The sequence below is a fragment of the Staurois parvus genome, unplaced genomic scaffold (assembly GCF_062004578.1).
Source record: "Staurois parvus isolate SC_StPar_1 unplaced genomic scaffold, SC_StPar_1.0 ptg000232l, whole genome shotgun sequence".
Taxonomy (NCBI): Eukaryota; Metazoa; Chordata; class Amphibia; order Anura; family Ranidae; genus Staurois; species Staurois parvus.
In genome coordinates, this window is record NW_028318028.1 from 6,433,322 (window position 1) to 6,448,110 (window position 14,789).

At 37.8% G+C, this 14,789-nt stretch overlaps 1 protein-coding gene across 1 annotated transcript; it reads left to right on the forward strand.

Moving 5' to 3' along the window:
- Positions 1–12,779: 12,779 nt before the first annotated feature.
- On the forward strand, positions 12,780–13,697 carry LOC149460300 (olfactory receptor 6C1-like). The gene has a single exon (XM_089679836.1). The coding sequence runs from the start codon at positions 12,780–12,782 to the stop codon at positions 13,695–13,697; it is 918 nt and encodes a 305-aa protein (XP_089535962.1).
- The last annotated feature ends 1,092 nt before the right edge of the window (positions 13,698–14,789 follow it).

Sequence of the window (14,789 nt, forward strand, 5' to 3'; positions counted from 1 at the left end):
ATCACCCCCCACCTCCATCCACCTTCCTGTGTCCTCCTAGCCAGGCAGGAAATATGGTGACCAGAGTGAGAAAACAAGGTGGTGAGAGCTCAGCACACAACTGGGGAGCGAGACACCAAGGGAAGCTTTGCTGCTGTTTTTCTGCACTTTCCCCCACTTTGAGACTCCTGGCACCACTGTCTCCTGTTACCCAGGGGTGTGAGGGGCAGTATGATACAGGTGAGGGGGGCACTGGGTGGGAAGACCAGGAGACTTCATCGAATAAAGGTGGCCTGAGTGTGAGTGGAGGAAGAGATGGGAGAGGAAGAAGCCACTCATCCCTGCTGCTCTCAAAACTTTGTACTGGAAGCAGAGGTGGCTGCAGACGGGAAGCCCCCCCCCCCCCCAGCCAGCCTAAGACTGGGGCCATAGGTTTTCTGGGGGCTTGGGGATCCGGGAGTGGGACAAGAAAACTTACCTTCCCCGCTACTGAAGAGAGTGCACAGGCTGAAAAATAGCTGGTATGTCCTAGAGAGCCGCTCACTCACCACCCGGCGACCAATCAGGAACAATGTAAGTATGCAGCTGACTTACTCAGTACACTGCCGGGAAACAATGCTTTAGATAAAAGTTATAGCTGTAGTAGCAGTATGAATAAAATTAATAATAATAATAGCCATTATGACATTTTGTATTCTGAGAAAAAAATGATTGATGTTCTTACACATAATTACACTATAACTAATTAAAACTAATTAAAACATTTTAAACTTTTTTGAAGCTACAAACCTCTGTTGTCCTATAAGGTTTTAGCAGATAAGAAACTCAGAAAAGTGTGACTGCATCAAGCATGAAGGGTTACATTCAATCAGTAGCATATGTCCAGATGACAATAAATCTTCACCATTATGACAGATAAGCAAATGCTTCATGATCTCTGACTAAGGTGATCCTGAGGTTTGACTTTAGCCCTTTTATCCTGGAAATTTCATAGTTTAGTTTTCTTAACAGCCTCCCTAATGGAGTCCCCCCTTCTTACACAAGGCCACATAGTAGTCACGTGGACAGGGCCTTGTCACCCTATAACAGAAAGTGCCTGAACAAGAACTTTCATGACAGGATTACCAGGTATTATTTTAATGAAAGCTACAGATTTAAAAATGTTGACAATGAGTTTTGAAATTACATTACATTATATTTTTAAACTGTACTATTGTGCTTTCAATAAAGGTTATTTTGTACAATTCAAGATTTTCCCAAGTTCTGCTTATTATGTTCCTTTCTCATTTCTGTTAGCATTGTTTTGGACTGTAAATCTCGCACAGGCTTTTAGTAGATTTGACATTTGTGTATTTTGGAGTTAATCTTTTTGCCATTCTGATGCTATAGGTACAGTATATAATTTTGCAAATTCTTAAGTTGTCAGAAAGCTTTTTCTTCATATGGTTTTAAGTGCACCGACAGATGGAAAATTAAGAACTTACAATGTCTTCTTGGTCTATGTACAGTCATGTTCCCCTTTCAGCCCTTAGAGCACAGCCATCTGTGTGCATTTCTATTGGTACCTGTTCCCAAGAGCAGTGCCCACCCATGCTATTTCTTCTACTACCTTGCCTGTTAGCCCAGAAACAGGGCATTTTTATTTTGCTGCCATTTATCTCACTGGTAATCAGGTTTGGCATTTGAACTTCTTTGAAGTTCACTGAACCCCTATGGAACCAAACCCAAATGCCACCATCTGTCTTTCAATGAATAATAACATCCCTGTAGTTAAAATCCAGCCATCATTTACTTTATTCCTCCATGAAAAAGTAGAGATAAGCTAATCAATTTGTGGGTTCTGGGTTATATTTAGAGTAAGCTGATTTATTCAGCACAGATTCTCAGACTTTTCCAAGTCTGCACTAAAAAGTTTCTCTGACATTTGTTTCCCTACTCTTCTTTTCTGACTGTTTTTCACTAGTTTTGCATTTGGCTAGGGTGAGTGTCACTACTGGTAGCATTAGGCAATACCTGGACCATACAGAGGTTGCACAGGCAGTCCAACTCCTCCAGGATGGCACATCAATAGGTGCCATTGCCAGAAGGCTTGAGGTGTCCCCCAGCACAGTTTCAAGAGCATGGAGGAGATTCCAGGAGACAGGCAGTTACTCTACGAGAGCTGGACAGGCACGTAGAAGGTCCTTAACTCATTAGCAGGACTGGTATCTGTTCCTTTGTGCAAGGAGGAACAGGATGAGCACTGCCAGAGCCCTACAAAATGACCTCCAGCAGGCCACTGGTGTGAATGTCTCTGATCAAACAATCAGAAAAAGACTTCATGAGGGTGTTTTGAGGGCCCGACATCCTCTAGTAAGCCCTGTGCTCACTGCCCGGCACTATAGAGCTCGATTGGCATTATCCATTGAACACCAGAATTGGCAGGTCCACCACTGGCGCCCTCTGCTTTTCACAGATGAGAGCAGGTTCACCCTGAGCGCATGTGACAGATGAGAAGCCGTGGAGAATGTTATGCTGCCTGTAACATCATTCAGCATGACCGTTTTGGTGGTGGGTCAGTGATGGTCTGGGGAGGCATATCCATGGAGGGATGCAGAGACCTCTACAAGCTAGACAATGGCATCCTGACTGCCATTAGGTATCGGGATTAAATCCTTGGACCCATTGTCAGACCCTACACTGGTGCAGTGGGTCCTGGGTTAATCCTGGTGCAGAACAATGCCCAGCCTCATGTGGCGAGAGTATGCAGGCAGTTTCTGGAGGATGAAGGAATTGATACCATTGAATGGCCCCACACTCGTCTGACCTAAATCCAATAGAACACCTCTGGGATATCATGTTTCAGTCCATCCAATGTCGCCAGGTTGCAACTCAGACTGTCCAGAAGCTCAGTGATGCCCTGGTCCAGATCTGGGAGGAAATACCCCAGGAAACCATCCATCGTCTCATTAGGAGCATACCCCAACATTGTCAGGCATACATACAAGCATGTGGGTGCCATACAAACTACTGAATACCATTTTAAGTTGCTGCATGAAATGAAATTTCAGCAAAATGGACTAGCCTGCTGCATCATTTTTTCACTTTGATTTTCGGGGTATCTTTGAATTCAGTCCTCTGTAGACTGATAATTTTCATTTCCATCAAATGATGGGGCATCCTTACGTTCCTAACACATTACCCAGTCCATATCAGTATAGATATCCAGTGGGGGATAGTTTTCCCCATTGAGATCTGATGTGTTTTCAAAGTGTTCCTTTAATTCTTTTGAGCAGTGTAGAACCTGTTTCAGTGCAATGTTGCTACTTAGATGCTACACCACTTGTCACTTTATTCATTGTTATTACTCAGCATAGTTCTTAGTACCAGAGCACGTCACTATTTTCATCACCTTTTTTGAAGGAATTTTTTGCATATTTGCCATACAGCCACTTACAGTCATTTTCCATTTGTGATTTGTTTCCCTGAGGGTTGTTGGCAGATTTATGTAGGATATTCCTCATCTAACCAAATGTCTCTGCACAATCCCCTTTGACCCCAAATCATCACACTTCATTTCCATCTCCAATCTTGCTCTTTGGGCTTCTAAGGGTATGGAGTACCCTGGTCATATATGCTAAAATCACATCCTGATGACATTTGACAAATTTAAAAAGCAATATGATCTCTTTAATTCAAACTTGTTCATATAATTGCAACTTCATCATGCCACCATACCAATCCTAGTTTGGGGCAGGGCCTTTCAAGTTAAAATCCTTAAGATCGAGTCTTATCTTGAGGAACAAATACTAACTAAACCTTTGTCCACTATCTATAAGGTATTACAACCAAATGTTCATGAGGGCTTAGAAAATTTGCACTGTATGTGAGAAATAGGTATCTCAGAGCTTGATACTGAGCATTGGAGAGATATGCGAGACTGCCCACTCCTTCAATTGGTTTCTTCCAGAGACAAATTAATATATTTGAAGATACTTCATATGATTTACCTAACTCAACAACAGTGATCTAAGATATACCATTCTACCCCTGCACATTATTGGAGAAGTCTTCATGACTCTGTGGATTATTTTCATATGTTCTGGGATAGCCCTGTCGTTCAATCATTCTGGTCTGATGTAGCTATATTTAAGAGGATGAAATGTATTACATGTTTACTGGTTCGGAACCATTAGCCCCCAGTAGTGTAACCAGAACATTTTTAGGCCTTCTTCTACTGGAACCATTAGCCCCCAGTAGTGCAGCCAGAACATTTTTAGGCTTTCTCCTACTCTACACTAGGAATGCTATTGTAATAAAATTAAAGTCTGCCACATAACACCCGTCTCCACTCTCCATTGAGAATATAAAAGAATGCTAGCTGCACTTCACTTAATTCTTCTTGCAGTATTCCCCTATCTTTGTAAAACAGCTAGGAGTGGTGGAACTCATCAAGAAGGTTGGTTTTTAGGGGACGATATCAATGCATGCAGTCAATTCATTGATTATTTAAAAGTACTGCAAGAAGAGCTAAGTGGAGTGCAGCTGACTTTCTTTCATACCCCCCCAATGGTCTGCTATGTATTTTGGGGGATGTTTAAGCTGACCATACACGTGTAGATTTTCATATAAGAATATTCCAAGGAAGGCTTGTACGTAAATTCTGTGAACATTCGATGAATGGACGAATGTTGTTTGAATATTGTCTTTTGCTTTTAACATTTGATCTTAAAATGAATGTAATTTCTGAACAATAATCACATACACTGGCCTAAAATTCATTTGATAAAGAAAAGTTTTCCTTCCTGCCGCTTCGAATTCTCCCATCACTGCTATCGAAAAAGAACATCAACTTGACAGATTAGAAAATCAAATGAATATTATTGAAACGCAAATTCTCAAAAAAAAAGCTGGCTATACAAATATAGATTTTTGTCCAAGTGTCAGAGTTTTTCTGATGCTAAATTATAATGAATATAGTATATTCCCAATCATTTATGCAGATGATGAACTCACCACCACAGGTGTAGAAGTTTGAAGACTCTCAGAATTTGCTGTGTAAGGAAACGTGTACAATCAGGGCTATTTTCCCAGTCAAAGGAGAAATGGGTTATATCTGAACTACAAACAAACCTAAATAATAAAAAACTCATTCCTAATTAAAAAAAACTTTAATCTGTTTTGGAAAATAAATATATATAAAAGGTTAAAACACAATTCAATCTATGTTTATACCAGACACCAAACTATCCAAAAGACTCTATGATCATGACAAAAGATATCACATAATATACTGTATGTATGAGGTGATACTTAAAATAGGAATGTGTTATGTTTTCACAATATATGTTTTCAGAAGTAAAATGGGAATGTGTTATGTTTTCACAATATATGTTTTCAGAAGTAAAATGGAAAATGGTGCAAGATGCTCAGTATACAGAGATCCTTTGATTTCTGGATAAATCACCCCTCTATTACAAACATCACATGATTAAAATTATAGTACATTAAAGTGTGATATCAGAAGTATAATAATATACTTATACATCCTGTTAGTAAGATGACATGACATATCTAGATTAATCCAGGGACGAAAATATTATATCCCATATACGACTGGACTGAATAAAATCCAATGTTATTCTCAGAAGACCTAATATAGGGATTCCTAGTCTTTGAGTGTCATCTAGTAGACCGATGAAACCACTGACCAAGTAAACACCTACTTAATTGATAATATTACTCCCCAATCAAGTGTAAGTAACTATTTTAGAATACACCCTCTAGGCTAGTCTTTAGATCAGGGTATTTGGGAAATAAAAAGGAAAATTCCGAGAGAAAATGGTATTGATCTTTCTTGTGAACATCAGCCCTCCACAGATCATAGGTCTACTGATTATCATCATTCTCTTCTGATCATCATCAGCATCCCTTCACCGATCTCACTCTCACAACCTTCAGAGCATCAGGACACACACTCTACAGATGATCCCATAAGCAGCTTTACTCAGGTATGGCTCCAAACTCAGCACAAATTACCTGATTTGTAAAGTATCATTTGATTAATACTTTGAGAAACTTCCCTCCTACTGTTATTAATTGTATGATAGAATATTATGTTAGAAAAAAATATATTTACAGTATTATAACCCCCAGGTATTAGCTTAAAAAAACTATACTGTAATAATACAGCCTTTAGCACAGACCTGACCTCTTCATTTTTCTGTAGAAGAATCTGAGGTGCAGACCTGGTTGCCCACTAGTTTAGTCCAATCGATTATATTCTGTACAGTGGTGGTGATACTTGTGAGTGATAATCAAATATCCAACTCATCCTAGTTCCTAGGCATATACCTTTAGCCATATTTATTATTGATTTAGTATCAAGATATTAATTTTCCCCTGTTTATATCATACAATTATGTATACTGATAAACATGATTCCCCAAAAAATCCCTTCCTTTGTAATGTGTGCCAACAACGACTCTTTCCTTATTTGCATTCCTTCTCCTAAAGCATATATATATATATATATAAATATATATATATATATAATAATTGTTCCTTTAAATTTCCCATAGTATCTCACCATATATACATCTGGCCCTGGGCTCTTCCCTGCGACTATACTCCTTAGTGCAACTTATTTCTTCTTGTGAGATTGGTCTTTCTAGCATTGCCAGTCTTTCTTCCTCTAATCTAGGTAATGCAACTGCTTTTAAATATGTCTGAAATTTTATCTCCCTCCAACTCTTTTTGGTTCTTGGGTTTGACCGCGTATAAGGAACTGTAATATTTTTTAAATACACTAGCAATTATTTTAGTTGGATAGACTAATTCTCCTGTTTTGTTTTCTAATTTTCTCTATTAAATGTACTGATTTATTTTTCCTAACCGTCCTTGCCAGATGTTTTCTTGGTCTATTCACCCATTGATATCTTTCTCTCAATACCATGTTAAAGGCCCTATTTGTTTCCTGTTCCATTAAACTACTTAGTTTTTCTCTCTTTAGTATTATCTTGTGTTGCACTTCAGTTTCTATTCTCTTTTTATGTAATTTTTCTAATTCATATAATTCCTCTGTTAATAACCTTATCTTTTCCAAATGTTTTTTCTTTTTTCCTTCCCAATGGTAATAAAGCTTTATGAGCTTCCCATACCGTGGTCACTGAGACACCCTCCATTTCATTTGACAAAAAGTATTGCTCTATTTCTTTTCGTATTCTTACTTCCGTCTCCTGATCCTGTATGAGTGTCTCATTTAATTTCCAAGCATATGTTTTACTCAAAGTTATCAATTAATAAGATATTTCTAATAAAGAATACGCATACTTAGAATTAAACCCAAAAACACATTCTGATACTCCTCCAGAGTATGGAGATACCACATGTGTGAGACTTCGTCACAGCCTAGTCACATAGAGGGGCCTAAAATCCAAGGAGCGCCTTTAGGCATCCCAGGGGCATAAATTGCACATCCTGACAAGTTGCTGACTAACAATCACACATTTGAAGGCCCTGGAGAACCAGGACAGTGGAAACACCCAAAAAATGATCACATTTTGAAAAGCAAACACCCCAGTGGTGGTGAGACTTTTAAAGACTTCATTTTTCGGCACACGTTTTTGAAAAATGTGGAATGAAAATGTCTTTGTTTACTCTAATTTGTCAATTAACAACTTGCTAGCCAGCCACAATACAAATACAGTTCAGCACCTGCAGGCAAAATCACATACATGTACGTCATTTGCCTGCTCAGGTTAAGGGGGGTGCTGCATGCCCTCTCCGAAATTAGCGGATTGCGCTATGCAATTACATGATCACAATGTCAACAAAGCAGTTATGAATTAATTCATTTATAACAGCTGTGTTGGCTATTCTGTGTCTGGCCCACAGCTATCACATGGTACCTGGGCCAATCCCAGCACCCTGTACCATATGATTAGCTGTAGCCAATCACAGATCATTAGTTATCACAATTGTCATGAATTGTTAACCCATGATCTTCATTGTAACAGCGTAGTATTCATCAGAGTAGTACAGTGTACTATGGTGACTACTCTGATGAAAGTATGTAAAAAAATATATATATAATATATATATGTATAATTTAAGAATAATGTTAAAAAATAAAAAAGGTTAAAAAAATGTAACAAAAAATGATATATATTTTTTCAAATACTGTCAACAGTCAGTGTCCCTGATCACCACCACATCAGTAATGTGATGATGCTGTACTGCACTGGTGACAGTATGTAAAAAAAATTGTAAAAGAAAAAACAAATTGCATTTATATACATGATAAATTTGTGATGTGGCGCCTAATGGTGCCGTGGCTCCACCCACCATTTGTTTACAGACAAAACATTCAAACTACATGAAGAACATTGTTCATGAGACTTTGAATGAGGCACAACATTACGTAAAAAGATTTATTAAACAATAGATTAAATTCTTGTACATAAATAATAGAATTAGTAAAAAGGCAAGCTGATTTGTTATCACCATATATCAGCATTCAAGCTACATTGTATTCATATGATAATACATGTATAAATTACACTCTTCCAATTTTTTGACAAAACATATTGATGGGTACATCCTGTTGCTCAGTATGTTTTGTGGAAATAGCTTAACTTCTTCAGGAGAAGATCCAAATGTAATGTATGTAAAGCAGAAAACAATTTCATACAAAATATTCAAAAACTCCCTCAGAGCAGGGGGAGGGTAAAAAAGGTGCATTGTTTGTGCATATAGATGTCTATTTATAGAACAATACTTACAAATCAGCTCACAATTTCATTTTGTATATGACTGTTTTCAGGTGTAAGACACCATTTTTCTTTGTGATCTAGTGCCTAGTTGACTATTGACAACATATGTACCTGGGCTACTTAGCAGCATATATTGTAATATTTTAGGTAATGATATGATCAATATGATGTAGCAGTCAGGAATTATAGCTTAGTGTAGCCAGGAAATACAGAGGCTAAAGAAAGGAATAACAAGAGAGTTCTGTGGTTCCAGGAGTGCAGTAATTTGCAGAGAATGGCTGGGCCTGGTGTCTCACAGGAACATAGTGGGATGTGTAGATAGGTCAACTCAAGAGGCAGGCAGAGACATGGTCAGCAAACAGGCAAAGAATCGGTTCAGGCAGCAGGCAGAAACGTGGTCAATAAACAGGGCAGGGTCAGTACAGACAGCGGCAGCACTGCACTGGTGTGGCGGTGATCAGGAAAACTGTTGCTGGCTGCATTGGTCTGGTGTGGTGGCAATCAGGAACACTGATTCTAGTTACACTGGTCTTGCTGCACTATAAAAGTTTATTTATGGGAAGTGGTAAAAACATGCGATTGAGCTGCAGTTTTACTGCTCCTTAACTCCTACCCACTTTAGTTGAAAGCACAGCTCTCCCAGAAGAGAATGGCTGCGTAAATGGAAGCCTTTGTTTCTTACTGCTTATTGTGATCGATGTGATTGGTCACCACGATCGCATGGTACAGGGCCAATTTAGTTTGTGATCGTACCCATATGTCCTCCGAGAACGACACTTGTCCTGCCCTGCAGTGGGCAGGAAGTGGTTAAAGTGTACCACTTTTTCTTTGTAATTGTCACTTTTGCAGTACCTTTTGAGTCTGATGTGGATTTTAAAGAGGGCTCAAAAAACGAGTGAGGTCTCCCTAAAAATCCATACCAGACCTTTAATCCGAGCATTCAGCCTGACTGTCCAGGAAAGGGGTGATGAACATGCATCCCACCCTCCGTATCCAAACCTGGATGCCCCCTTTAGCAATAAGTGGGCACCCAGATACTGCCCCCATGTAAATAATTATGGGATACATAGTACCCCTACTCATTCACACAAAAAAAGTTGTAACCCTAGAAATAAAGGCACTAAAACATTTGACAAGTACTTTTTTAAAAAATAAAAAATCCCCAAAAAGTCCCTAACTGTAAATCCATCATCTATCACACCATCCAGTGATGAAGATCCACATCAATCATGATGCTTGACAGCCGACGACCCACTGAAAGGTATAAAAACACTGTCATCAAGACGCGTAGTGCTCATTCGCACATCGTCGGCCAAATGAAAAGCAGATAACAGCTGATACATACAAGGGGTGAGGTCTCCTGGCAATGGCATTGATCATACAGTATATGGACATGATCATACATGGTTTATAATGTCACTGGCTGTTAAGGACTTGGCAGTGACTGTACCTGCTGGAATCCTTAATGCCCCATTCTCTTACATGGCTGGGGATTCTTGGCCATGTAAGTGAATGGGACCAGTGACTTCATGGTTGTTAAGGACTTAATGACATCTGTACCCAGTGGCCTTAACAACCACTGACAGCGGGAAGTTGTCATAAATTATAGCAGTAAAAATATCTCTATAGTACGTGACGTTTGCCTCCTATGGTAAATGTTTGGGCATTCATCTAAAAGCCTGAACAGCTGAAGTTTGGTCTGAGCCTATGTTTGGATGAAAGCTCATCCCTAGTCATCATTGTGAGTGGCAGAAAGACCCATCTATAAAGCAGATCCTATATAGGTGACACCAGGGTCTATTAATAAAGCAGTGGCAGGTTAACCAAACATTCTCTGGTGGAAAATCGGTCACTGTAATTTAAAACCCATGGACCAGGAAGATTCACCTGCAAGAAGTGTTTGTTGAATGTCAAAATATCTGCTTTATATATATGTCCAGGCTGGTTTTGGACATCATGCAATTTATTTTTTTATTTTTGGCATGTTGCTGTTACCCAAATGGGCATCAAGCTCTTTTCCTAGATAACTCAACTGCTTTCCCTCTGAAACATCAGGTTATTTTCTGTTCCAGGTTTTTCTCCTCTAAGTTCCTCTAAGTTCCCTATCATTTCTTTCCCCACATAAAATTCAGACATCATTTTTGTAATCAAAATAATAGATACTATTGAACAAGTACTCTATTAATGAATACGAAAAGGTTTTGGCACAACTCCCTGCTCATGTCTTATTCAACACCTTGTTGAAATACACAAATCGCTTTCAATTGTTATTGCACAATACCAATCCAAGATGTATTTGTGTTACAATTCAATGATGGTGGAAGACCAGCTGAGCAATAAACTTTACTAATTTTGTTGAGATTTCCACTTCTTCAGGAATAGGTGGTGACCAAAAAAAATTGTATAAATGAGGCACAACCTATTTACAACCAGTGTTTATGGGTATTACCAACACCAGCATGAAGAGCACTGGGGAAGGAAGGGGGGGGGGGCGTGGAGAAATGTAACAATTCATCCTTCACAGAGGCAATTAAGAAGTATATTTATTTATTTTATTATAGGTACTTATATAGCGCCAACAATTTGAAACTGAGCTTTACATAAATATTGTACATTCACATCAGGCCTTGTTTAAATACATAAATGATTCATACAGTAAATTTGGTCAAAAGTTGTAAGCCTTAAGGTCACTGTAAAAGAGACAAGGGCGCTATTTGCAATTATGGTTAAAGAGCCTTAACCTTTGAATATAGAAAGGATTTTTTACTATAATAGTTTCCCACATGAGTTGTTTTTGATCTAAAGAGTTATGTGATTAGCTTTTAGGCATTGGAAAGGATATTTGTTTGTGTTGGAGCAATTTAGAAAAGGAATTTTCTTTACTCTGGATCAACTAGGGTTTCAGATTATCTTTAATTAACTTAATGTGATTTGTACAACCTATGTAAATTTGTAACAATATATTATTACCTGTATCAGCCTTCCCATATTTAAATATTTGTAAATTATGACAGCATAATAAATGCTGTTGTTACACTATGTAAAATCTAATTGCCTGTTAATTTATAATTCCCTAGATTCTAGTCCTAATTCCCAGATGGTATGCGCCTGTGAGGAAGCAAAAGCATATAAAAGCTATATATAAAGTATATACGTACATATACTGCATATATACCGGTATATATTATATATATATATATACATACACACATTCATACTCATCATTTCTATATTGCTGCAGACAGATAGATTTTGACTCTTTGGTAAGCATTAATACAGCAAGTACAATCATACTGAAAGGAAAGTACAACTTCTATGTAATTTTGGGTTATTTTTGTTTAATTTTCCTGCCAATATTTGAAAGTTATGAAAAACAGCCTTTACAATTATATATTATGAAAATGGATTAATTTCTAAAAAGATAGACATTTCCAAAAATAGTTAAAATGTTTTAGTTAAAATGACTTTTTCTCTTCCAAAAAAGGCTTCTGAAAATGAAAACCTCTGATTTCATATCTCTTTGACGGGGAGCAAGTCTGTCGTCTACAGGTAAAGCCACCCCTGCAATCTTGCAAGTGTGTCAGTTGCTTGGTTTCCCATTGTGCTGAATGTTATCTCCTACTGGCCCCTGTGCTGCTACTGTGCCCTGTATTGATGCAGGGTCAGTAGATGCAGACATAAAGCCTGGGGGGGACAGACGCATTCAACTCCACCAAAAATACAGAATGATGTTGATCCTTCTGAAGGCAGAAGTGCTTGAAGACAGCAGAGTTCAGCATTTATTCAAAAGGCAAAAGGCAGTGGATTTTTTTTGTATTCAGTTATATTGTTTGTGACACAATGTTAAATTTCAGATTGAATGGCTTAAGAAGTTCTAAACAACTGTCAAAATGCTTGTAAATCAGACCACTCAAAAAAGTGACTTTCTTTTTTTTTAATGTCAGATTTACTATAAATTCTATAGAAACATCATGGGATAGGATGTAATATATTCTACTAATAAATGTCTTCTTGGTTTCTTCCATATCCTAGAACACAGCTTTCAAGATGCTTGTAAATCAGACAACTGTCAAATATTTCATCATTAAAGGGATCTCTGATAACCCCAAGCTGCAATTTCTAATTTTCCTTCTGGTACTTCTTATGTATCTTATAACTCTAAGTGGTAACCTGACCATTCTTGTTGCTTGTCAACACCCGCTGCTTCGTACTCCTATGTACTTCTTCCTGGGTAACTTGTCTGTGATAGACATCTCTTGTTGTACCATTTCATTACATAAGCTTCTTATAAACTTTATTACTGGTGATAAAACTGTTCCTTTTCTTCCGTGCATGATACAAATGTACTTCTTTGGCTCCTTTGCTGGTAATGAAATATTGATCTTGACCTCCATGAGTTATGATCGGTATGTAGCAATCTGTAAGCCTTTGCATTACCACCGGATCATGAATGCTAAAATATCCACTCTGCTGGCCTCATTTAGCTGGATATTAGGATTTTGCCAAGTGATTCCTCCTTGTAGTATAGTATTCAGCTATACTTGCTATACCTCAATTGAAATCAACCACTTCTTCTGTGACATTGTCCCCTTAATGAAAATTTCCTGCAATGACACAACTGTTTTGGAACTTCTTTTCTTCATAGAAGAGTTGTTTCTTATGATGTTTACCCCCTTTGTCCTCACCTTTCTTCCTTACATTTTTATAATAAATGCTATTTTGAAAATCTCTACAAGTACTGGAAGATGGAAGGCCTTCTACACATGTTCCTCCCACCTTATAGCTGTGACCTTGCTCTACACAACCCTCACTAGTCAATATTTGACTCCAAACCTGTCTAGTACCTTGGAGTTTAAAAAACTTTTATCTTTATTTAATACTGCAGCTATCCCTATGCTAAATCCTTTCATATACAGCTTAAAAAATAAAGATGTTAAAAGAGCTTTAAAAAGGATCTTAGGCTGATTAACCCACACACACACAATTAGCCACCATCTGTTTTCTTTTGGAGAATATATAAAGTTTGTACATTTATTATGTTAAGAACTCCTGTTATGTCATCCAGTAGGTGGAGAACTCAAGCCCCTTCTTTTCTACTTCACGAGTCATGAGTCATTTACTATGATTCTAAAATGGTATGTAATTTGATTCCCTGCTATTAGAAATGCATCAAGTGAAACAGAAGATGGACTCAGACCCTTCCTTTGATCTTTACCCAATATGGTCTTGTATGGAGGTTCAGTTGGATACAGACAGTCAAAAGGTCAGCTGCTGCTACTACTGGGCTTTCTTAGTAAAAAGAAAAGCCCAGTATGTTCTACAACATCTGTATAACAGAAGTACACTGTTTTAAATATTTGCTTGTAAAATACAGATTTAATAAAAATTATGATTAGATTATATACAAAACCAGTTTACAAACTAAACATTCAAAACATTAAACAACAAAAGAAGACCAAATAGAAAACATAGCAATTGTCACTCCTAGTAGAATTTACTAAAAATTTCTATAGCAATAGATCATCGATCCCTATAGTTAAGTGAGATGGATGATGAGAATGTGACAGATACAAGTTGTACTTTAATGTCCTCTATCTGTAATATCTGTCTTTTCATGGAACACATGGGAACAATTGTCCTTTATGTATACACTGATCCACTTAACCTCTGGTTATAGACCCTACGCACTATACATTTTTTGTATGAAATAAAATACAATGCTGTATGTTATTTTTGTAGGAATCTGCTGCCCTCTACTATCTGTGTACTATCTGTATTTGTAAATAACTGAGCTGCTTGATATCACAGAATTAATTATGTATAGTAATTGTTTTGACAGGGTAAGTAGGTGGAAACCCAGGAGGGAGGAAATGAAGACAGAGAGGGTCTGGGACTACACATCCTTTCATATAAGAACATCTGCTGATCCAGACCAGAATCAGGGGTTATTAGGCAAGTGCTCCTATGTTTAATAGTTTTCTATTGTTGCCCATAGCTTCTGGGTATATAAAGACAGGTGTCAGAAGTACTGTATATCTGTCCCTTTGGTATCTTATA

Coding starts and splice junctions, on each gene's coding strand:
- LOC149460300 (XM_089679836.1), top strand. CDS start 12,780: ATGCTTGTAAATCAGACAACTGTCAAATATTTCATCATTAAAGGGATC.